This window comes from Mastigoproctus giganteus, chromosome 13 (assembly GCF_048544385.1).
Source record: "Mastigoproctus giganteus isolate SK-2022 chromosome 13, ASM4854438v1, whole genome shotgun sequence".
In the NCBI taxonomy this organism is placed as follows: domain Eukaryota; kingdom Metazoa; phylum Arthropoda; class Arachnida; order Uropygi; family Thelyphonidae; genus Mastigoproctus; species Mastigoproctus giganteus.
In genome coordinates this window covers 42084844-42111674 of record NC_143587.1, presented here as the reverse complement: position 1 = coordinate 42111674, position 26831 = coordinate 42084844, and the positions used below count along the sequence as shown (strand labels likewise).

The 26831-nt window shown below is 42.1% G+C and overlaps 1 protein-coding gene across 1 annotated transcript in view; it reads right to left on the bottom strand.

The window, feature by feature from the left end:
- Positions 1-17926, bottom strand: part of LOC150075987 (motile sperm domain-containing protein 2-like) — a 64668-nt gene extending 46742 nt beyond the window's left edge. Inside the window, exon 1 of the mRNA XM_090387739.1 lies at positions 17817-17926. Coding sequence (XP_090243865.1) covers positions 17817-17913 — 97 coding nt within the window. The 5' untranslated portion in view covers positions 17914-17926. The remainder of the gene's footprint in view (positions 1-17816) is intronic.
- Between the last annotated feature and the right edge of the window lie 8905 nt (positions 17927-26831).

Sequence of the window (26831 nt, the reverse complement as noted above, 5' to 3'; positions counted from 1 at the left end):
GTGCAGGGTAAGTCGTCAACATTTGATGTAAAAAAGGTAGGAAGAAGTGGTTAACAACCAGAAGCAGCCCAGTTTTCTTTCAGAATGACAGCTGGGTTGCCAAAATGGTGACTGCAGTTTAATGCTTCTAAATAAGATTAAATTTGCATCTGGAAAGCAGAAATAGCATAACATAAGAGCTAGCAGAGCGAAATTAAAGTGGTTCAGGGCGATAAAGACTTAGGGGATTCTGCCAGAGCAATCTTTTTCATGTAGCATAAACAAGTGGCTAGGAAGGCAAATGGTATCCTGTCTATGATATGTAGGACATCAAGTAGGGAAAAGGATGTCACTGCCCATCTGTATAAGATAGTGCAACTGCATTTAGGAAAAACTGTGTTCATTTCTGTATGCTAAACCTGAAGTAAAAGATAGAGCTTCTAGAAAGGGAGGCCACATTGTGAAGGGTGCTAATCAATGCCAGTATGAAGAACAGCTTAGAAGGTGCAGACTGCAAAGTTTTACAACTACAGTAGCAAGAACAAATTGCATCACTGTAGATTTTCTCTCAAAACAAGCATTACAATTAAAATAATTGCCCCTAACCTCAAATTTGTTCTACACTAAAAGACAAAATTGTGCATTTTATTGATAATAAATAACTATCTAGACAGTACCAATAATCACAGAAACACACTGCAGGCCAATATGAACGCCTTTGCATTGTGAAAAAAAAAAAAAAAAAAAAAATTAACGTTATGTAATTAATATGGAAAAAATATACCAGGGGCTTTCCTAGGGTATGTGACACCCGGGTGCCAGTTGAAATTTGGCGTTCCCTTTAAAATTTTCTTCATATGTGTATGTAAGTTTCTGGAGCCCCTTGAACGTTGGCGCCCGAGTGTAGTTCACCCCGCCACCCTCAGGATGGCCTGCCCTTGCCAGAGGCAATCAAATACGGTGGCATTATCATTAGGTCTTCTATAACGGACAGTATTTTATTGGCCCAACCACGAGCTTTAATTACTGCCTTGCACCTGTCTGGAATTGTATATCTGATTCTTGATGATCGCTGCTTAGTTCATGGTGATACACTAATGATTTCTTGCAATGCTTGTGGCTTTTTAGCAGCAATTCTTTCCCATAACACGCCAGCAGTTTCAAATCGGTACTATTTCCTCACCATGATAAACATCGGATATTGCAGTCTTGCATGAACTTCACCTGAAAAAAAAAAAAATAATAAAAATGCCAAAACAGTGTTTGAAACAATTTAAAATTAACATATCAGAAACTGTATTAAATGATTATACAATATACTAACCTTAAGCGCAATGGCAAAGCTCAGTCATGTCGGAAAACAATTTACTCCTCCCTGAGGGAGGTCAAAGAGTCTCCTTAATTTGCACAGTAGTCATCATTTACAAAATGTACTCTGACCACCATTTCTCGTTATGCAAACCCAAAACATCTGGTCCAATGGAAACTTGACTTTTTATTGAATACAGTCAGGGTGATAGCTTTCGTTAGATCTATGCCGAATCTAGCATCGGATGATAATCTGATCCATGGAGGTTAAATTGGATTCAAAGAATATCACAGGTTTCCACTGCTGAAATTGGCTTAGCCCAGGGGGATTTTGTCAATAAGGCTTCTTACTAGATCGATATGCCTTCGGGCTACTCCTCACAAGTCTTTGTCGGACAGTTCTATCACTTGCATTTACCTCAATGTTCCTTCCACATAGATTTTAGGTATGTGGAACTTGCACGACGATCATGGATACATAGACGGTTCAAAACTCTGTCCTCTGCTGGAGTACTCTTCCGTTTCAGTCCGGTTATAGATTTTATTTTGACATTCTCTTCTCACGTTTCTTCTTTTTAAGTAATCTTGACAGTGGACTCATTACAGTCCAACTTTTGCAGCTATATGTCGACTAGAAAAGCCCTCTCCATCAAGAGCAATAGGTACGCCTTTCTTCCTTGGAGTTCAACGAGTGAACACCATACCGCTGTTGAATAAGAAGTAAAGACAGATAGCAGCAGGGGGATGCTTTTATAAACAAGACCGTAGCAGTCCCATGTAAGGACTATAGCCCCTTATAACCAGAATAATGCGCATTTCTTACTGCTGCATATTAAAGCTTTAATTCTTCTAACAGTGCTATACCCAGGTTTCCACTGCTGAAATAGAAAATTTCAGCAGTGGAAACCTGTTGAAATTTTCTCGTGTGAAGTAAACAGAACTCTGTAAATGCCCTTGGGGCATTTACAGAGTTCTGTTTACTTCACACGAGAAATGATGGCGCAGTTCTGGGAAACCACCGATGGCGCCCCAAGGGCAAAACACAAATAAAGCGTTATATCCCCCCCCCCCCTTTACAAAATCCTGGAACCGCCACTAAAACAAGATGATGCATTGCCACACTAGTTTTACAGTATGATGTAATAGCGTCTTCAGATGACAGTTTAGAAGCGCTTAAGAAAATATTAAAAGTATTGCAATTTTGAGATAGTCAAATATTAGTCAGATGACATAAGAGGCAGTTGAGCTTAAAATTGCACTGGACAAGACCCAGGAAAACAAGATCCCTGGTAGAGACCTCCTTAAAGTTGACATACTGAAGAAATTTGCCAACCACTTTCCAAACTTCCTCCTTACTACGTAAAAGTACCTTGCAGAAAGTATCTTTCCAAACATTAGGAAAGCTAACCTCAAGTCGATACTGAAAAGTGTCAAAAAACCACCTGAACAACAGAAGTCGTACAGACCTTTAGCCCTTCTCAGCTATGCTCTTTGAAAGGCTTCTTTTCTAGCTTACCATATACTACACGTAAGGAATCCCAACTACTCCAGCACAGTTCAGATTCAAAACAGGGTCCAGCAGAGAGGATATTGTCTTAAAGTTAATAACAATGTCAACAAACACAGAAACCAAGTACTCACCGGCCATCATAACAGACTTCGACCAACTATGGTAGCTCAGCATTCTGGGAAGACTTCAGTATGCTAAGATTCCACTCAACCTCTACAACTGTCAGATCGTAACTCAGTCATCGGACGGTTGCTCTCGCCGCCAAGTACTAGCCAGTCTAGAATGGTCCCTTGAAGTTTCCCCCAAGGCTCAGTCCTTGGATTTTTCTTTTTTGTTCCACTGTTCTGCATGAGTTTCTTGGGATGGACTTCGAGCATGTTGAGTCTCTTGCTGATCTTGGTAGTGTACCCTGACACACGCCTTGAAAAACGCACAAAACTCATTTGAAAAATTAGAGGTGGGTAGTTATCCACCAGCTATTCGTCGCAGGAACGAAGACCAAATCAATGCTACTAAAGGGAACGTTGCAATTGACTAGACCTCCAGTCATCAAAATCACCAGCACCCCCTGTCAGGCACTATTCAGAAATAAAATGGCTGGGAATTATCCTCGATATGAAACACCTTCCATCCACATCTAAAATACCTAGCCAATAAAAAGTATTCGGCATGATTGCCCGAATTAGTTAGGTAGACTTGGGCACAAGCGATGGGCCTTGATGTTAATATATAAAGCCATATTCATTCCCATTGTCACCTACAGAATAGGTACTTGGTGCACCAGGGCTACTCTAGCACAAAACCTTGTAACCGATCTAAGCTGGACTCAATTCAAAGAACAACGCTACTCACAGTCACCAGGGCATGACAGACAGTTAGCATCCCAGTGCTCTGGGTACTTGCAGGATACATGCCTCTGCATTTAGTGGTCATCCAGAGGTCTCTTTAAACGTCCAAAGAGCATCTCTACAGAGATAGTGGGTATTACATTTGACACTTGCTAATAGCCCCTAGCTAGAAAGGAAAGGAATCGGTGGAAAAGGTCACCCCGACTGTGGCAGGAAAACTGGGATCATACAAATGAAAATATCAATCACTAAGAAATTTTACCTATAGTTGGGTTCACGAGTCCAAGACCTCTTCTCCCTGGTACTCACCAGGCTGACAAGCAACATTTCTCCTAACAGAAGATGTACCCTTTTAAGCTGACAATGCTAGGGATTGAAAACTACCTTCTTTGTTCTCGTGAAGCTGAAATCACATTATGTATACATGCCCCTTATATGAAGACTTCCGGCTCAGGCTCTACACCAAAATCCTATTCAAAGGGTCTTCCAGACTATAAGAGCCAACCACCAAAAAATTCCCAGATGACATAAACAAATTAGGCCAACGAAACCTCACATATGACTTACCCTGAACTGATCGCTGAAGATTACAATTGAAATACCACCTCAATACCTCATGCATACCTCCTAGTGTCAGACCACTACCTGACACCTCTACTCCAGAAATGGGGTCATTCCTGTCATGCAAACCACAGCTGGAGTAGGCCTTACTGAGGGCTCTATGTTGTTGTGGAAAACTTCAGCCAGGGTAGGAGTCTCTGTTGCCGCTATTTCATGGTGCAGGACTGTCACTTCTTGTAGGTCCCACACGGGATAGGATTCACTGTTTACCCCAGCTGGGGTAGGATTTATGGCAGGCACTTTTCCACAATGCAAGATTACCTCTTGCAAATTTCCTCTGGAGGTAGGAAACATTGCTGACACTGTATTGTAGGATATTACTGACATTTGGGCCTCAAATGGCAATCACATGGGAGCATTTTCCCTCCCATGAATCTCCTTGGGTCAATCCCCTTCTCTTCCCTCACTTTTTTTGCACTGTCCTTTTATTTGGTCCTCTTCTCTGCAGCCTACTTTTTTTTACCCATGCACTCTGACCCATTTTCTTCTCTACAGGGTGATTCACTACCAGTGCGACAAACTTGCAGGAGGTGTAGGGGGCACAAAGACGAATCGGAATCACATAGCATTGCAGGGACCGAAATGCCTTCGTCATGCTGTAGAGGACGTTGAAAGGCAGGTCGCGTGAACAGCGATCCCGCTGGAAGTCAGCATTTGCGAACCGGTTCCCGAGGCAGTAGGATGGACGAGTATTCAAACGTTGAACTGGCCGACATGCACCTCGCATATGGAGCTGCGGAATGTAACGGGCGCGCCACTCTGCGCTTGTATCAGGAACGTTCCCCGCACAGGCGTGCTCCTCATCATACGATTTTCGCACGTGTGCACAGAAGGTTACGTGAGACTGGTTGTTTCACGAGAGGTACCATGAATCGAGAGCGAACGACAAGGACGCCAGACAATGCGGAGAATGTCCTACGTCTTGCAGAAGGCAATCCGAGTAGTCGAGCGATAGGCCAACGATTGGGTATTTCCCAATCCACTGTATGGAGAATACTGTCAACAAACCAAATGAGTTCATACCATTTGCAACGCATCCAATCATTGGAGCCTGTGGATTATCCACTACGGAGGACTTTTGCTACTTGGTTTCTTCAACAGAGTGCGGCAGATAGCGCATTTGCTGCATCCATATTGTTCACGGATGAGGCAAGTTTCACAAGAGAGGGAACCTTCAATCAACATAACGCCCATTTGTGAGCTTTGGAGAACCCCCATGGTACGCAAACACGTGCAACTCAACGCCGTTTCTCTGTCAATGTTTGGGCCAACATTGTTGGAGACCACCTCATTGGACCGTACCTTCTGCCCCCTCGTCTGGACGGTAGGGCATACTTGATCTTTCTACAGCAAGTCCTGCCCGAACTTATTGAAGAAGCACATGTTCCTCAGTCGTTGCACCGCTCAATGTGGTTCCAGCATGATGGGGCTCCCCCACATTACACCAATGACGTCCGCCAACACCTAAACGTTACATTTGGACAGCATTGGATAGGTCGTGATGGTCCGGTTCATTGGCCTGCTAGATTGTCAGACCTATCATGCCTGGACTTCTGCTGGAGTCAAATGAAGAGATTGGTTTACGAGACCCCCGTTGATTCAGTTGAAGACCTCACCGCTCTCATCTCTGTAGCTGCCGGGGAGATTTGAGACACACCAGGAATCTTCCAGAACGTTAGGGATTCCATGCGGCGGCGCTGTGAAGCCTGTGTGACTACTTCTGGTCGAACTTTCGAACACCTTCTGTAGCATGACTTTTTGCCAATGTAAAAAACTTGTCATTAAATGATTTGTTACACTAACGAGTTGCTGTTTCTGTTCTTTTTCTTTGTTCATGCGACCTCCCGCATGACGAAGGCATTTCGGACCCTGCAATGCTATGTGATTCCGATTCTTCTTTGTGCCCCCTACACCTCCTGCAAGTTTGTTGCACTGGTAGTGAATCACCATGTATATCCTCGTGCTCTCCTTCCAATATTTTTCTCTTCCTGGTCTCTGTCAGAAAGCTCAAGCGACCCTTGCAGATACTAGCCAGAGAACAATGGACTGCACGGCTCACTCACTGTCGGGGCAGGCAACTTAGAGTCCCACTGGGGGGGGGACTTGTGGCTAAGTAGCCAGAAGAGCAACACAACAATACATAAAACATATTACTCCTACTTCTGCTACTTAACAAGAGTACCGATGGCATAGTTGTGGGAAACCACTGGTGGTGACCAGTGCTGGATTAAGGCACGGGCTTGCAGGGCCCTTGACCGGGGTGCCAAATTTTGCAAATCATGAAAAAATATATAAATAAATATATACAGGGCGATTCACTACCAGTGCGACAAACTTGCAGGAGGTGTAGAGGGCACAAAGACGAATCGGAATCACATAGCATTACAGGTCCGAAATGCCTTCGTCATGCGGTAGAGGACGTTAAACGGGAGGTCGCGTGAACAGCGATCCCGCTGGAAGTCAGCATTTGCGAACCGTTTCTGTTGAAGAAACCAAGTAGCAAAAGTCCTCCGGAGTGGATAATCCTCAGGCTCCAATGATTGGATGCGTTGCAGATGGTATGAACTCATTTGGTTTGTTGACAGTATCCTCCATACAGTGGATTGGGAAATACCCAATCGTTGGCCTATCGCTCGAGTACTCGTACTCGGATTGCCTTCTCCAAGACGTAGGACATTCTCCTCATTGTCCGGCGTCCTCGTCGTTCGCTCTCGATTCATGGTACCTCTCGTGAAACAACCAGTCTCACGTAACCTTCTGTGCACACGTGCGAAAATCGTACGATGAGGAGCACGCCTGTGCGGGATACGTTCCTGGTACAAGCGCAGAGCGGCGCGCCCGTTACAGTCTGCAGCTCCATACGCGAGGTGCATGTCGGCCAGTTCAACGTTTGAATACTCGTCCATCCTACTGCCTCAGGAACCGGTTCACAAATGCTGACTTCCAGCGGGATCGCTGTTCACGCGACCTCCCGTTCTACCACATGACGAAGGCATTTCGGACCCTGCACTGCTATGTGATTCCGATTTGTCTTTGTGCCCCCTACACCTCTTGCAAGTTTGTCGCACTGGTAGTGAATCACCCTGTATATATCCTTAGTAAAGAGGGCACTGAAAAATCTTTCTGCCCAGGGAACGAAAATACCTTGGTCTGGCAGTGGCACCCTACACTATGCCACTTCAAAATGCACAACGTCGTACCTTGTCAAGGATGGTGTGTCAGCCGAATTGAAGATCGAACTGTCAGCAAAAAGCAAGAAGATACAGTTAAAGTGTGCACAGTAAGACCAACACTAGTGTTCTGAGCCCATATTTTGCTGCACACTGGTATTCTTGATAAAAGTGGAGCAAACATTTGGATGCCACAGGTAACCTGGACATTTACCCTAGGGGCTCACATCTGGTGATTATGGGCTTTGCACACCTAGGGTCCTGAGCTGGATATCATCATTCTTCTTTCTTAGTGATTCCCTTCTACTTCTGACTGATTCTCTCTCAGAAAAAAATTTTTTGGATGGTGCAGCATAAGCCTCAACGCTTCCTTTCACCATATGGCTAATGATAATTTCCAAAGAGAGAATCCCTTTCATGGCCGCAATGAATCTGCAAATGGGTTCGTCCAATAGGATAATGCACCATGTAACAAGCCAGAACTGGTTCCAAGAAACTGAGCGAACTCGGCCTTTATAATTATTAATACTTAGGTGTAAGTGTTTTTAGTTTCTAACGGCACCAGGGGTTTCCCCCATCTCCGCGTTGCTCTTATTGTGGGTGTACCAGTTCACTGGGAAGGCCAGAGATTTAAAAGTGTATGGATTATGGAAGTGTGGTGTTTTGTACCGTTGTTCCTCTGGCCATTTAGCCGCTGGACCTCTTCTGAGGCCCAACGTTGCCCCACTTACGCCCCGTGGAGGCAGACCAGGTACCCGATAGTCTTTAGTTCACTCTGGCAAGTCCTGCCACCTAATTTCCTGAGATTTCAGTGGGTAGGACCTTAAAAAAAATTTTTTTTTTTTTTTACACATATATGTGTGATATCTCTCGATTGCGTAGGGTGATGTCGCTTGAATAAGGAAAGACCGAAATATGGGCGTAAGTTAATTTGGATTCATTGAATTTATGTGTGGGGGAGAATTCGCTTGTGTAAAGATAGAGAGGGGGGTGGAGAATGAAGACTGGGGGGTTAAAGGAGGAAGGATAAGGCCAATAGAATAGGAGGCTTCAATTTGGTGTCAGCAGGGCATGCCCATGCCCTGCCAGAAGGAAGAATGGGGGTGGCGTGGAGGGGAGGAAACAGTATGACTGTCTCCTCCCCCTGCCGGGGTGGGGTAGAAAGGGCCAGACAAGGGAGCCAGCACAGGTCGCCAATATGGCGTGTGTGCAGCCTGGCTGCAGAGTGGTGGCTAGGCTAGCAGGTTCAGGACAGCATCACAACACTGGCCCCCACCAGGAGGCACATCGAGGGACAAGGTCTCTACCGACTTGTTCACAGATCGGTTGAATGCCGGCGTTAGTCATGGGATCAAGGTCTTATCCAGTTTGATCATGGTCATGGTCCTTCTATTTCCATTTTGGGTGGTCATTGTTGGTATGTGGTCACTTTCACTGTTTGTTCTGTTATCTGGGCGTCGATGTTGTCACAGTCACTCCTGCATATGGTGATTGTCACATTCTAGGGTAGTTCGTTGGGTAAATTACATGCGCTGTCGGTCCAGTTGACAGGGTGTCCGTGTTTGATTGTGATGTTCGTGGGAGAAAAGTCCCGTCCGATATCGTGGTACTTTGATCTTTCTGGTACAGTTGACAAAGTAGTGGCACTCATGAGAGCAGAGTCCCGTCCGATGAGTTGTAGTCAGGTCCTGCATCAGGCCTAGGGAGGTTGGGTCATTGCCCTTAGCCGGGTAAACAGCTCATGTGCAAAGCACGAGAGGGCCTTGTAGTGCTCCTCCTCATGTAATATAAGGTGCTCCCGTTCCTTCGGATTAAAGCGTATCTTTGTGATGAAATGATATCTGATGTCCTCAAAGAGGGGACAATCGTGCATTAGGTGTGACCATGTTTGGTTTTCTCCGAAGTGACATAATGGGGAATCCCTGATGCCGAAAGTTGACAGCTTGGCATTAAAAGAGCCATGCCCTGTTAGAAGAAAGGTGGTGTAGAGCCCGGTGAGAACCAGTTTGGCTGTTCGGGATACACTTGGGTAATGTCTGGGATGAACGTCCGGGTTATCTCACCTTTAGTTGAGTCTGCCCATCGGGACTGCCACGTTTGTTGAAGATATTTGGTTAGTCGTTTCTTTTCTGCGTTGCTGTTGCTGGTCGTGTATGTGGTGAAGCCAATGCAAGTTACACTGTTCCCTCTTGATAGTTGATATAGCATACCACAGCAGACAATCTCCAGGTCCAAGGGTAGGAGACCCACAAGGGGCTGCAGTGCATAAGTTAGCTGACCGTGCAGCATGCTCTGGAGACAGTGAGTAAGATGCTGCGCTGTATCGTTTTTAGCTTTCTTTTATTGACTGCGGTGGTTGCTTTTTTAAACCAGATCCCTGCTGCATAGCTGATGGCTGGAATGAAGAAAGCCTAAGTGATAGAAAAGATGCAAACTCAAACTGTATACTTAGCAATTTGATCCCAGTGAGTTGCAAACTTTAATGGTACTATTATAGTGCGCCACAATTCTCCAGTGAAGGTGAGGGTGGAAGACAATTAGAGAAATATAACATTGCTATATCCAGACTGGTGCTTAGGCTGTCTTTTCAAGAAGAAAACCCAACTCGGGCTGAGATTCCTGGACATAAGGGTTTTGTGGAAGGCGCCACCGGTGATTTCCCACATCTGTGCCATGGTACTTTGTGAAGAAGTACAGAATTTCTGTAAAAGCTAGAAAAAATGTAACGTCTGGTTTGTGTCATTAGTGCAATGTTCTGTTGTTATGTCACTGGCTGCTTGACCCCTAATAGGACCCCACGTTGCCTACCACTGGGAGGTGAGCCAGGCTGCTCATAATACTCTGGCTGGCCTCTGCCAGGGTCGCCTGGGCTTCCTAACAGAGACCAAGTTATAAAAAAAAAAAAAAAAAAAAAACGAGGGGATAGCTAAAGAGGGGAAGTTAAAATGGGAAGGAAGAAGGACATGGAAAGAAGGCGTCCTCCAGATGATGGAAGTAGGGAGGGAATGACCGTTGGAGCCCCTGGCTTGGGGAGCTCACTCACCCAGAGCCAAGGAAAGATAAAAGATTGCAAGTAGCAGTTACCCTGCAAAGTAGTGCCACTTGGCGTTTAACACCCGAAGGCGTTTGTAGAACCTGACCCACCTTTCAGTATACAGGTGCAAAGTGATCCCACACCCGAAGGTGTCATCAGGGTTGAAGTTAATCCTACCCTGGATGGGGTTTGCAGCTTATCATATCCCGGCAGAAGAACTAATTTATCCTACCCCGTAGGGGTTTGCATTGCATTTTGGTGGATTCCTTTTGTACTAATGTCAAACTGTTGCCTAGGAGATTGTTGTCTGAGTTGGAAGGTTGATTGAGCAAACTCGGTTTGGGCATGATAGTAGAGCTCATCTTGCAGAAATAAATGTTCCTGATGGTGTAGGTTTCCGTGTGTTTATGTGATCAGTCTTGTCCTGTAATCTTCATAATAAGGACAGTAGTACATTACATGCTTTCAGGTTGTCTGCATATGCAAAGTGGGTTTTGTTCAATACCCAGATCTATTAATTTTTTCCTGAAGGGTCCGTGTCCAGTAAGAAAGTTACTTGGAGGCCGGGGGAAAACCAGGGAGGAGACTGGGTATGTGCGGGCAACAGAAAGTCGAAACATTTTGATAATAGTTCCTTTGCTTGTGTTATTACATGCGTCTTGCCAAATTTCGACGATTTTGTTTGCAATACGTTTTCTCTCTTTTGCAATCGTTGGCCAGATCATGGTGGATGCTAAGGTTGTCACAGACATTCTCTCTCAGATATGCCAGACAAGCTGTACTTGCTACCTGGGCGTCGAAAACGCTGATGAAACTCATATTCGGGTGACATTCAAGTCAGTGGACTCAATTTCGGCGAAATCCGTACGGTCTGTGTTAGCCAAACCTTCTGCTTGCACCTTCACGATGGTGGGACTGTTAGTAATCCTGGGTATAACCTCAATGCATAAACACACTGTGGGTGACCACCCAGGTGTGAACCAACATAAGCAGGGGTAGAGGTGTGGCACCCACACCACAGGTAAGAATGCGGCCCCTATGTTACAAGGAATACTAGGTAGTAGATGACTCATCATCCGGTACAATACCACCACTTTGCTTATTGGAGGCTTGAAGTGGTGGAACCCATGTTTAGTCTCCAGAGCTAAGTTCCGGTCAACGCTTCCCCATCTCTTCCATCATGCAGTATGATTGATGACTTTTGAAGTTATGAACATCATGGCGAGATTCAATCTTTCTTACATTTCGAGGGTAAAGCTCTAAAACGGTGTTCGCAGGCCGGCCGCTAGTTAGTACACTGGATAGAATCTATGGTAACTCTTTAGGCTTCCACATCAGATAGTGCATAATCTTGCTACCTCTATTCTGCCAGATAGTGACTGGAGGGAGTCCGAGTAGTGTGTATGCGAGGGGCATTGTCGAGGCCACGTTATGTCAAGTATCTGGGTATATTCTTAACATGTGTACGCCATATCTAAAAATTTTATTACTGCATACAGTATGTCCCTCCCCCACTTTTTCTTACTATTGGATACACCATGAATTGTCAAACTAATACAGTAAGCTTATCTTCGAAAACATCTAAACCTCCCAAACACTTTCTAGTTCATTTCACAAATATACGTGGTCTCAATTCTAATCTCAACGATGTCCATTTCCACTTGCAGTCTGTGAGACCCCATGTACTTTTCTGACAGAATCTCAGTTAGCGGTTGATTCAACTACTACTCATCGAACAGTTGCCCAAACTATTTGCTGTACGATTCCTTTCGCCTCAAAGGTTGTACTAGTGCATTTGTCCGTTCTGATATTCCCTGTCAGAGACTTAAAATCTCTCTACTTCATTGTGTCAAATTCATCTGTTGTGTCTTCCAATCTCCCACTCCACTATTCACTTGGAACTCTGACTTCCTCACTTTGCAACTTGACTTTCTGCAGTCCAACTTCCCTAACAGTGAGATACTTTTTCCTTGGTGATTTTAATGTTCACAACTCCAGCTGGCTTCCGTTTTCTAGTCACACGGACCCAGCTGATCGAGACGCTGAGGCTTTTGCAATTACTAATGACCTTCTTACTGATGCTCATAACCTCACAGATTGTTCATTTATCTACAAGAATACCGGACAATCCTAACCATACAAACAACACTATCTTTTTCTTACAAACAACCCTTGTAAGTACACGGTCGAAGTGAGTGGTCATTTAGGCACATCAGATCACAACTTGGTGATTGTTTCTTCTCCAATGGAGCCTTCATCTCATTGCTATTCTCAACCACGTATTGTTTGGCATTACAAGAATGCAAAATGGAACGACCTGCGAGATTCCTTTTGTTCCTTTCCTTGGTCGGATTACTGTTTCAAAACTTCAGATGTCAACGTTTGCTCAGATCGTGTCAGTGAAATTATTCTTGTAGGAATGGAATCCTTTATTCCACACTCCACTTTAAAATCTCGTCCTTTAACTAAATCTTCGTTTTCCAATAAATGTGCTAAGGCTGTTCAAGAGAACAACGTTGCATATCGTAATTGGCTTGTTTCCAATTTTTCAGTTTCATTTTCTGCTTACACCAAAGCTCGCAACAATTGTAAAGCAGTTATTAATCAGTCCAAACTAGATTTTGAACAAGCCAAGAATGAAAAACTTGCTTCTTGCCCTAATGGTAGCCGAGCATTCTGGTCTCTTGCCAAAGCTATTGGCCGCAACTTTTGCCCATCTCTGCCCCCCCCCCCCCCCCCCCACACACACACTGTCAAAACCAACCAGATGAATCTGTTGTCACTTCAGCCAAGGATAAATGGGATGCTGACATGCTAGCATCCCATTTTTCTTCCAATTCATGTATTAATCTTGGTAAAACACCTCCCACCATTCCCAACACCCTCCATTTAATGCCACCTGTGGTCTTCCGTCAAAAGGATGTCAGAAGGATTTTCACGAATCTTGATGCTAAGAAAGCTCCAGATCCTGATTGTATTTCTCCCCTTGTTCTCAAAACCTGTGCTCCTGAACTTACTCCTGTTCTTTGCCGCCTTTTTTCACTTTCTTATTCCAAAGGCGTTTTTCATTCTGCTTGGAAATTTGTTCATATCCAGCCAGTTCCTAAAAAGGGTGACAAATCCCTCCCATCCAATTATCGTTCCATTGCAATTACTTCTACTAATTCTAAAATAATGGAGAAATCAAGTAACCGTCAACTCTTAAAAACTACCTAGAAACTTTCCGTCTGATCAACGATCGCCAGTATGGATTCCGTCAGTGTCCATCCACTGGTGATATTCTGGCTTATGTTACCCATTTATGGACAAATTCAATGGAAAAGTTCGGTGAAACAAAAGCAGCTGTCTTGACATCTCAAATGCTTTCGATCGTTTTTGGAAAGGTCTTCCAAACTAGCTTCCATCTTATGGTTTGCCAACCGTTTTTTGTAATTGGTTATCCAGATTTATCTCTGATTACTCACTGAGGGTAATGGCAGATGGCTCACTGTCCTCTAACTTCTCCACTAATGCTGGTTCAGTTCTTTCCCCCACTCTTTTCCTCTTGTATATTAATGACCTTCTTCCATTGACTGGAAATCCTATCCATAGTTTTGCCAACGATAGCACATTGCATTCCACTTTCCATTTTGAAAAACCTTGCTCTGCTCAATCAGCTTCAACTTCTCGAAAATCTGCTACCAATTCCTTAAATGCCGATCTCCAGGTAATTCTCCAGTGGAGCAAAGACATCTTAGTTGATTTCAATCCTCCTAAAATTCCGTCTTGTCTTATATCTTGCAAAAAGGATTCTTCTGCTCCTATGCTTATCTTTGGTGACACTCCGATTTCTAGGCAAAATGATATCTCTTTTGGGGATTACCCTGACTTTAATCTCTCTCTTCGCAGAAGCACGTTACAAATATTGCTTCCTCTGCATCTAAAAAACTTGGTTTTCTCTTTCGCTCTCGGTGTTACTTTTCTTCCAAACAGCTGTTCACTGTGTACAAATCGCAAATCCGCCCTACTATGGAATATTGTTCCCATATCTGGGGCGGTACCCCCAAAACCTCTCTCATGCTTCTAGATTCCATTCAGAAGACGTTATGTTAATTAATGACTCCTCTCTAACAGATTCTCTCCCACTAGCGTAGCTACCCTTTTTCGGGCCCGGAGGCAAAGAACATGTTCGGGCCCCTACTTAATTAATGAAAATTGCAAAAACAGGAGATAACCAAAGACGCCGGGCCGCAAGGCAATTGCCTTGCCTGCCTACATGGTAGCTACGGTCTCTCCACTCGCTGTCTCATAGACGTACTGTTTCTGCTGCATGCCTTTCCTACAGATATTTCCATGGGCACTGTTCCTCTGAATTGGCTTCGATAATTCCCGCTCTCTTTCAAAACAGTCCGAACACGTGCCACCACCAGCCAACATCCATTTACTGTCCAACTTCAAACTCACAGAACCAATTTTTCATCTTCCTCGTTTATTCATTCAACTGCCGTTTTCCGGAACAACCTTCCTTCGTATTTCTTGAAAATTAGTCTACAGAAGTTTAAGTCTAATGTCAACAAATATCTTCTTTCATCTTCTCAATCCCGAACCCAAACACGGTACTGAGTACTATAGGTTCTAATACCTCTCGTGTTTTGGGGTTTCATTAAAAAAAAAAAAAATCTGAGGGAATACCTCTTTAGTCTTTGAAATAGGCCTCTCTTGATCACCTCAAGATACAGGGGTAGATATTCTGCGAGGACTTGAAGCGCCGGCGTACTAACAGTGCGACAGCATAACTCTGTGAATTGAGTCCAACTTCGCCGGATGTTTGCTCTGGTACACCACACTGCCGCGCCCGTCGTTTAAGGCCTCGGTCTGCCCTACTAATTCTAGCAATCAGTGCCATGTATTTCCTAATTTTTGTTGCGACATGAACTAGTTGCGGGTAAAATGTCAACTTCATATCGAGGATGATGCCCAAAGGCCGCCGTAGCCTAGTGGTCAGGCACGCGGGTGCATAAGTACACGTGCCTTGAGTGACCGGGGTTCAAGCCCGTGACTACTGAATACGGTGTTGTTTCTTGTATTCTATCTATCTTGTAAACTCCTCTGACCGTCTGGTCGTCCCGGAGTATAAACAGAAAATTTATTTATTTCAGGGAACAATTTTATGGGTGTACCATTAATTTTTATGGTTTGTGGTCTGGTTAGTTGAAGCGATCCCTTGAGCAAAATAGACTTGGTTTTCTCCTCAGAAATAGTGAGCTGGTGTGTGGAGGCTCAGCTCTGGACCTTTCTGAGGGCCAGTTTGGCATTGACTTCCAACTGGGCTCGAGAACTAGCATAGCTAACCAAGTCTAGGTCATCTGCAAAGGCCAAAGACACAGCACACTCAAGGTCCAAGACAATGGACCAGAAGAATGGTCCAAGGTCAGAGCCCTGAGGACAACCCCGGGTGACCAGCCTCGAGACTTGCTGGTACTTGGACGTGAGCATGATCTTCCTCTGGTTGAGGTATGAGGAAATGCATCTGTAAAGGTTGATAGGAGTTTTGGCATTTCTAAGCCTCCTGAGGATGCTTGGCCACCACAGGCGATCAAAAGCACCAGCAAAATCCACTGTGGTGGCAAGGGAGTATTTCACAGGACTATTTTTGCCCGAAGCAATAAGGTACTCAACAGCGGACATTCATGTAATCCGAACTGGTGGGTTTGGATGCCAGGTTTGATTCTGAGTAGTGTCTTTCCATCCGAGTGTGTAGAAGCCTTTCAAGCAGTTTGGAGAGGACAGGAAGCAAGGCAATTGGTCTGTAAGAATTTGGAATGTCTGGAGGTTTTTCAGGACCTTTGATGATAAGTTTTATATTAGTCTCCTTCCAGATTTTGGGACAGTATCCTCAATGCCGATAGCAATATAATCGTAGCAGTTCAAACTAACGGAATCGCATGCCAGCAGCGTTCGGAACGCAGTAGGCAAAACGCCGACGGAGCCAGTGGTTTAAAATACAACAATCGGAAAGGTCCACTATTGAACAATTGATTTCTTTCTTACTCAAGACCAAGGCGAGCTGACTGTTGCGTCAGCTTTCTTATCCACTTCAATTGATGACTATATTCAAAGAGAAGTGGTGAAATTCATGACTTAGGATCCATCTGGACCATCGACTATTTTCGTCCGTGCGCCAGTTAATATATGGTTCATTGTGTATCTGTATAAGTGTGTTTACAGAGATTTTTCATATTGTGCGGATGAGAAACTATTCCTTCCATCTCACATCGGCTAATACAGGGATGTCCGACATTTTTCAGCTAGGGACCAAAACAGAAAGTGACGAATGTCGTCAGTAAGGGTATCAGAAAGCTAAAACTGTTCCTTATCACAAATTACTTTTGTTAATTTTATGTTTACTAATTAAATACGAAGATCCAACCTGACGTTAATATCATTCTTATTATATGTTTATAAGATTACCAAATACTGAGGAAGTTACATAAAACATAAAGCAAAGCAGAAAAATCGAATGTTACAAAAAAAAAAAAAAAAAAAAGGGATTTTTTTTTTTTTTTAAATCAATTTGATACTATAATATGACATTACTTTTAAACAGGGATGGATAACACCTGATGTTGTGGACTGGACAAAGAAGAAATGGACAGCACGCAGCCTTTACACGCCAGGGCACAGGTAAGAAGAAAACGGATATTTTGCTTTAATATGCAAGGGTCAGTAATGAATAAAGCGATGGTGAATAGATGTTAAAGGGGGGGGGGAAGAGTCAAATATACGTGGGTAAAAATAAGCGCATGATTTCAATCGCGTTCATGAAAAGATGTTGAATTCACCATAATTATAGGACGCAATCGAACAGCGGTATCATTTAAAAAGTTCATAATTTCGTGTAAGTTAATCAAGCCAAATAGTACACAAAAACGTTCTAATCAGTTCCACAATTATGATAAAGAAAATTGTGCCCCTACATTTATCTTACCTGGTTCAGAAATTATTTCTTCCAACAGTTTTTGCCTGAATTCAGCTACAGCAGTAAGATTAATTTGTCTTTCGGGAGTTGTCTTCTTTGCATTCGTATTATGCATGTTAGAGCTTTCGCCAGTGCTAATAAAAGTACATACATGAATGTCCGTTTTTTCCACCCCCCAAAACTAAAACCAAAAAATAAAAACATTATAAAAATGTAAAATTTTGTAAAAAAAAAAAAGCAATACTTTATTCGTAGAATATTCAAGTTTCGTGCAGTTGATCTTAAAATGCCCCTATCTACCCCTCTGCCTCAAAGAAGGCGTGAATTATACGTAAAAGGGAGCAGAAAACTTTTGACAGCTGTCATATGATTTCATTGCATAACTTACCTGGATGGATGTCAATCTCACTTAACAGTTTTTTCCTAAATTCTTCAACCTGCTCAGAATCAACTTTTCTTCTTTCTTCTTCGTGTCTTCCCGGCATTATGATAACAAAAAAAAAATAAATAAATAAGCAATTCACCCTGCGTATATGAGCACTAAACAACCGACAAGAACAAAATCCTAAAACTTCTAAACACCCAGCAAAAGTAAATCCAAACTCCAATGTTTTATAGTCATGTGCACTTATGTATCAAGCCAACCAGGTGGAGAATGAGTTGTGCGCAACCGCTTTGACTTTCCAAGGTCGTCATACACGTGCGTCATGCATCCACAACAACGTTAAGATAAGCTGTGAGTTTAGCCTGATATAAATCGCGTGAAGAAAGTGAAACGGAGATCCGACTTTCATGAGTCGAGCATCCGGCTAATGCTAAAGTAGGACAATACATCTCCTTCCAAGCTGTTATAATAACTAAATGATTCATATTTACTCGTGGGAGTGGATGAATGATGGTATTTTGTTTTGTTTTGTTTTGTTTTATTGGCTGTAAATCTGATACAAGAACGATGAAAGCTTCAATAAACGACAGTAATTCTGGGTATAGGCTAGTTCACTTTCATGAAAGTGGCTGAAATCCAGTTTTCTGGTTATTGCTTTAAACAGTATGGGAACAAAGTTGACTTTTGTCCCACGCTTTTTAGTTTGTAGTCGTTTGAATTATTTGTCATTCTCAAATTTGTTTAACACGTTAATGTCAGGCAATAGCCTGAATGTTTCTACTTTCTGTGCTATCAGAGTTCACTTAGGGCATGTGCTCTTCTGTTTCTATGCGTGTTCACAACTGGCTGGACTGGTCTAAAATTGCTTAAGGGGAAAAATTTCTAGAGGCCCGTTGTTTGGGGGCACGCAATTTTAAATATATTTCAGTAGATAATAATAATTTTAATTATGTTATTTTAGAACTGAGTAGTTTATGGTCGCGTTCGCTCTAGTATTATCCTCAGTTTTAAAATCCACTTAGAAATATTACAATCGGTTATCAAACTGTGGGTCACGAATAACTTGGGTAAGGGGGAGGGCAAAATTTTTTAAAACTTTGCTTCAGTTTTTAAATGTAATTATTATTTTGTTTATTTCCAATGCAAAGATTTTATTTTATACAAGTTTTCAGGTTCTGGTATTATATTTATTTCTTGCCCAGCTCTAATCCGAATGGAATTTAGTTTTATTTATAGGGAGGGGGGGGGGTTGCACAAATTCATTTATCATTTTAGAGGTTCACAGTACCGCAAAGTTTGAGAACCCTTGAGTTATTCTGATAATAATTTAACGCTACTTCAACGTAGAATGTTTTGTTTATAAAGAATTTCGCAAAGTCTGCTGGGCATTCATCATTTGTCCACGCCTGTAATCGTTTATACACTGCTGAACAAAAGTTAAGGTATAAATAACAAAAGTGCTATAGACTGCAAAATAAGTGATGAAAATCGCTGAAATTATACTAAGAACCTTTTTATTATGTTTATTACGTTTGAAAATATTATTACATTATTAAAACTTAAGTTAAAATTGGGTGCTCATCAATTCTTTGCATGAGAATTCGCTGTATGTGACAATTTCATGAAAGAAAACTTTGGTTTTTCAAGATTGGCTCCCTCGGTCCTTTCCTAAAACCAAGGATACCATTTATGCGGATCGGATAATCTTACTATTTTGATTGAAGGAGGATCGCGTAATGCTCTTGAAATCGCAGCCTAATCGACTTTTGAATAAACAGTGTGAATGGACCACCCAGAATAAGTTAAGTATTAGTGTAGCTAAAACAAAAATGATAATTTTTAAGCAGCATAAATTGAATCTAGATCGACCACCTCAAGTTAGAATTAACCGAAAGCAATTACCACTGGTAACGATGCAAAATAATTGGGTGTTATTATTGACCATAATTGGAATTTTGATTTACATTTATCTTATTTTTCAGAATTTCGCAGCTTTTGTTCGCATTTCCACAGTTAAACGGAGTCTTTCCAGGATTTTAAAGATTTATTGACTTGCAGGTTTTTTTTTTTTTTCCAAATGGTAACGTAAGGCGCAGGGGGCATGGTTCCACAGCAGATTTAAATGAAAACTTTTCAGTATACAAAGATCCATGCTCTTGGCTATTTTACCAGTCAACGCAACTAGGGCTATAAGGCATCAATATATTGTGTTTGTAACTGCGCGTATTTTTCGGTCGGTTTGCTGTTTTCCGGACCAACTAACTCAGCCGCACTGTGAAAAAAAACCTATCAAAATTCTTCGCGTCATTGACGGGTTTCGAAAAGTATTTCTTTGAGAAAATCTCTCTCAGTTGCAAAACTCACGAATAAATGTCAAAATTCACAATGGTGTGTCACACAATTGTGGTTCAATATTTCGTTCTTCGGTATCTTTGGCTTCTTTTCTCAATTCGGTTTACTTAATTCTATTTGACTAGAATTTCTGATTGTATTCGATTTTCCTTCGTACGTTTGATCGTTCAGCAGTCTCATCACGGACTGCAGTTTTACGTCTCAAGGGCTTCTTTGCTCTTTACAGTAGCATTCGTTTTGTACTTGAAGCTCTTATCCATTTCGGAGTTTCCAGACTTTGATGCTAGAATCAACGCTGTCTTCGGTCTTATTTCTCGTGGTAATCGTCACTTCCTTCCATCTCATCTTAAATATTTTAAAATCCAGTAACTTATAAAATTTTCAAATAATTGGTATTTCAATTTATGCTTTGAAGTAGAACAAAACTGAAAAAAAAAAAAAAAAAAGCCATAATAATATGCCGCACAGTACTTGAATATCAACGGTCAAACGCCAATATATAACATAATAAAATAGAATAGAATCTTAATTGCAGTATAAGATATACAATTAATCCCGTCATGGCATGGTTGTGCCAAGAGTTTTACAAATACATTCCAAATCCATACAGACATAAGAAATAGATATGTACATAATACGTAATTTATATTGTATTTGTATGCATTTATACATACTGTATATGCATACAAATACAACTATAGATACATATACAATTGAATAATTTCATTAAACGTAAATTGGCACTGAAATATTCACACGGGGTCACATGTGCAGGCGACGTTTGGCGTAATGAGGACACATCTGTGGTGGTCACGGATGTTACTACTGGAAGGCAAAAGCGCAGTTATAAATTTTTAGTGTAGCGAGGATTCCTTTCTGCATTTGTTGTTGTTTGCCCCTTTTTTTGGAGGTCACCGTCGATCACTTGAAATCAGAACTGCATTTGCTTTGGCAGGAATCTACCGGTGAGTACTAGACAGTTATGGTCTGCTATTAGTTGTGCTAAAGACCGGAGATAAGGGGAGGAATGTGCCAAGAGCAATAATCTCTGTAATTTTACCCATGGCCATTTTGATAGTGAATAACAGCCTTCTTTCTTCAATGCAGGATCGCAGCCTGCACAGTTGAAGGACATCTGCTAAATGCGTTGTTCTGAGGGTTAGGAGAAGATGGAGCTTGGTGTTGACCCATTTTATATCATGAATAAATAATGAAAACAACAATGGGCCCAGCAGCGAACTCTGGGAGACTCCACTGATAAAATTAGAGCACGAAGAGCCATTGATAATCACTCTCCGTCTTCTTCCACTCAACCACCCCTTTATCGCAGCAGTAACTTTCCCTTAATGCCACACTACTCCAATTCGCAGTCTTTTCTATGCAACAATATTAGAAACTGTCCTGAAATCCAAGCATATGATATCATAATTATTTTTGCATCCAGTTCCTTTGTCATTGCATTATAATATCCAATCAAACTGGTCACACAAGACGCACCCTTAACAAATCCATGTTGTGACTGAACTGCATCCCCTGTTTAGACGGTCGTGCATTACTTCTTTAACCCAATTCACAAAGGAGGGTCAAAGGTCACCCTTTGACTCTCCTTTGTGAATTGGGTATACCTTTGCACATCTCTAATCCACAGGTACCTCCCCTGAACTGAGCGATGCTCTCATAATTATGGCTAAGGGTTTACTTACCTTCTTTGCTGCCTCCCTTAATGAAATTGGAGAGATCCCATCGATAAAAAAGTTAACACAAAAACATGTTAACTTCAACAATTTATGTTCTTTCCTCTTAGTTATCACAAAATCGTTTAGCTAATCTATCTAATCTATCTTTAACTAATCTATCAAAACCGTCATTACTATTATATTCAAACGGATAACAGGGAATAGAACTTTGCTGTTCGGAAGAACAAAGTTTCGAAAAGTGCACAGCAAAAATATTAGCAATGCCAAGAGGACAGTTGATAGAGATATTAGAATTATTAATTAGCATAGGAATTCTGGATCTCGATAGACAGTTAATAGAGATATTAGAATCATTAATTAGCATAGGAATTCTAGATCTCGATAGACAGTTAATAGAGATATTAGAATCATTAATTAGCATAGGAATTCTAGATCTCGATAGCCGTTTGAGATAGGACCACAATGGTCTCCAATTGAAATTCCGAGTAAGTGCGGCTTCAACTGAGTGAAGATAATGAGAATATTGAGATTTAATAATTTTCTTAACATGGCGTCTAAGGGAACAAAAGGAAAAGTAGCTAAAGTTAGTTTTAAGTTTTAAATACCTTTTGTGGAGGTAATTTTTGCGACGAATTAAATACACAAGCTTATTCTACATCCAATGCGGGAAGTTACTACCATTAGCGGAAGAGAATTTGATGGGAACAAACTCGGAAATTGCAGAATGGAGGATTAAGTACAGATACTCAACGTAATGATCGATCGATTCAAAATTATGGATTGGAATCCAATCAAGATTGCCCAGAAGTTGATTTAACGAAGTCAGGTCTGTGTGTGTGTCTAAAGCTAAAAAAGTAGTTGTCAAAGGAAGGTTCAGAAATAAAAGAAAGGAAATCTGCGACAACAGGAGAGTGATCTGATCGGATGAAATTATCACCCTTAGAAATTGAGAAGAGAATTGATTCATGAGTAAAAACTAAATCAAGGTAAGAAGAGTTCCGGGTGGGAAAGTTTACAGATTTGAGTTAGGGCATACTAAGCCAAATGCTGCAAATTTGCTTAGCCAGTTTTTTTTTTTTTTTATCGTATGATGTGAGCAATACACGAAGGAACCAGTTTTTTCCTGCTTCCTTCGTGTATCGTGGCAGTGAGGTCCAACCGGAGAGTACGGCACCATCGTAATATCCAAGCCCAAGGAGGGATTCGGATCCGCGACCTTTGGGTCACCAGGCAGGCACTTTACCTGCCCGACTAGCCCAGTCGGCTGCTTAGCCAGTGAATTTAGTGAACAATTGGGGTCAAAAGCAGTTGGGACATTAAAATCACCCAGAATACGCGGTACAGTACTGCTTTCGGAGGTTTCAAAAAGATCGTTGCATCTATAATATTCTCTAATTGTTGAATGGTGGCTAAAGAAACTGGGGGAACAAGGTAAAAAAGCATAAGCAAGAGAAGCTTTCCTGCATGATTCACTAGGCGCCTCCGTAGCCAGGTGGGAAGGAGCAGCAGTGCGTAGCACACGCTTCTTGGTCAGACCGGGGTTCGAGCCCGTCACCACCAAATACGGAGCTATGCGGAAAGGTCAGGGAATGACCACCGCACCGGAGCAATATGGCCTTAGTTGCTAATGTTCCTAAAAACCAAATAACAAATAACAACAGCATGATTCACTAATAAAGAGATCCCGTCAATGGAAGAATGTTTAGTGAACTGCAGCACTTTGACGAAGTAATAGGTAAAGATAGCAACGTCACCACCCTTGGAGCCTCGATCCAAACGACAGACAGAATAGGAGAGAAGTAAAATTTCACTGTCAAGTACGTGTGGATGTAACCAGGTTTCAGTAAGGGTTACTAGGGCAAAAGTTTGTTGCAGAAGGAAGAGACAAAAAAGCAGTGATATTAGCATTAGTAGAGACATACGATGCAAGAAAGCGAGCTTATGCAGTATCAGCCAAAAAAAATCCCTCCCATTTCACTCCTCCATTCGTTCCAAATGCCTATCCAGCTCAGCCTTAAATTTATTTAGGTTATTAGCTTCCACAACAAAAGATGGAAGCCTGTCCCCCAATCAACTACCCGCTGGCTAAAGGCAAATTTCCGCACATCTATTCTACAACTAACAACTATCTTTCCTCAATTTGAAACTATGCCCCCTCATATCCTTAGTCTCAGCAAGAGGAAGAATCCCAACAGCATTCCTTGCTCAACCAATTCAACGCCTTATACACCTCAATCAGATCACCTCGCAGGTGCCTACTCTCCAGGCGCTGCAATTTGCAGAACTTAAGCATTTCTTGGTAAAAGCACCCCTTTGTTCCCTTCACCAATCTTGTTGCCCTTCTTTGTACTCGTTCTAGCAACTCTACATCCTTCCTAAAATGAGGCCTCCTGACCTGTACACAGTACTCTAGGTGTGGCCTGACCATTGCCTTGTATAACGGGATAATCACCTCCCTGTCCCTGCTAGCAAAATTCCTATATATCATTGACAAGACTCCGTGACCTGCCCTGACAGCCCGTCTGCACTGCTCAGCGAACTTCATATTTGACTGCACAATTACCCCCAGGTCTTTTTCACTTTCCACTTCCCTGAGTGTAATACCACACAGTTGGTACGTTTCTCTTCGGTTATTCTACCCATATCAGTACTTTGCATTTTTCAATGTTAAACTTCAGTTACCACTTCTCAGCCCATTTTCCCAACTTATCTAGATACAGTTAGAGTACGATACTGTCTTTACTGTCGCTAACAACCTTGCCAACCTTTGTATCACCTGCAAAGTTGGACATTAAACCTGATATATCTTCATCAATATCATTGATAAATATTGAAAGCAACAATGGGCACAACACTGAACCCTGGGGAACTCCACCAATAACATTTATCTACGAAGAGCAGTTATTATTTATTACCATTTATTACCACTCTCTGTCGTCTCCCACTCAACCATCCCTTTATCATTGTAGCAACTTACCGTTAATGCCATCCCTCCCAAATTTGTACAGCTGTCTTCCATGTGCAACAGTATCAAAAGCTTTCCTGAAGTCCAAGAATATGATATCAAAATTATTTTTGGTATTCAGTTCCTTTGTGACCAAATCATAGTATCCAATCAAATTGGTGAGACAACACCTTCCTTTAACAAACCCATTCTGTGTCTTAATTATTACTGCAGTCTTGTGTAGATGATCCTGCAATGCTTCTTTAACCAGCTGTTCCATTATTTTCCCCGGAACACAAGTTAAACTAACAAGTCTGTAATTACTTGTGTCACCTTTTGAACCCCCCTTTGTGAATTGGTGATACATTTTCACACCTCCAGTCCATGGGGACCTCCCTTGAATCCAAGGAAGCCCTCATAATTATGGCTAAGAGTTTGCTTACTTCCTTTAATATAACTGGATAGATCCCGTCCACCCCCAAGTGCCTTTCTTATGTTTAACTTCAACAATTTGTCCTCCACTTTGCTCTCGGTTATTACAAAATCACTTAGCTCCCAGTTAGCGTTTGATAAACTTCTGGCACTCCCCTCATTGAATAACTCCTCATGTGTGAATGTAGATGCAAAATACTCATTCAGTTTATCAGCTACCTGAGCATGATCATCAATAGTCAACCTATCTATGTTAAGTGGTCCAATCTGATTCATCCCTTTCCTTCTAGAGTTTACATAAGTAAAGAACTCTTTACTGTTTTTCTTTGCATCCTTTGACAAAGATTTCTCGTAATCTGCCTTCGCCCTGCCTAACCCCCTTTGTGACTTGATTACAGACTAGTTTATACCTGCCATAGGCTTCTGTGTTACCTAATACTTTATATGCATCCCACACATTCTTCTTCTTCTCTGCCACGAGCCTCATTAATTCATCTGACCTCCGTTTAGGTCTAAACCTTGAACAGCATTTCTTAGTTGGAATAAAAAGCCTAGTAGCCTCCAAAATTAAGTCCCTATAGGCCGTTGGTAACATCATCAGTTGATCCCACTGTATAGAATTTAAACACTGTCTGAGACCCCCTGTAGTCACCCTTACGAAAGCAAAAGCCCTTCCCTTTAGCCTTGATGGTAGTTACATCTTTAAGTAATTCCCACATCAGTACATTGTGATCACTATCACCCAGTGGTTCCTTTATCTGCAAATTCTTAATGCATGAATAATCACTGCTGATAATCAAATCAAGGGTATTACTCCCTCTGGTTGCCTCTCGAACATGTTTCTGTAGAAAAAAGTCATCCAGTAAATCCACAAAAGTGTTGCTAGTGTGCGAGTGACCAACTCACAAGTTCCAGTCAATATCCCCCATTATAAGACATTCTGATTTACTGGCCCACTCTATTTCTCTGCACAACTGCTCATTATACTCATTAGATTCAGTAGGCCTATAACTCACACCCACTCTCATTTTTCCTTTCCCAGTGCTTATTTCACCAAACAGACTCAACACTGCATCGTCCACCAAAATCAATTGAATGCACTTCCTTAAGTTTTATGTGTTTCTTAACTAACAGCATAACCTTTCATCCCTTCCTGTCCTGTCTATCCTTCCTGTACACATTGTACTCGCCAAATTCCAATTCTGCACTGCTTATGTCTCTGTGATACCACGTCTCTGATATCCCAACAGTATCTGCCTTTGATGTCTTGACTAGCACTTCAAGCTCATCAAATTTATTAACTATACTCCTAGCACTGGTGTAAATGCAATGGGGTGCATAAGCACACGTGCCTTGAGTGACCCGGGTTCAAGCCCGTGACTGCTGAATACGGTGCTGTTTCTTGTATTCTGTCTATCTTGTTAACTCCTCTGACTGTTTGGTCGTCCCGGAGTATAAACAGAAAATTTATTTATTTATACATGCACCTGTTCCTACTCTTGGTTAACCTAATACAGCCCATGTATTTACGTGTTCCACTATGCCTCCCAGCAGTCCTGGATATCTCCATTACCTTGCTTTCCAGGCTGCTGC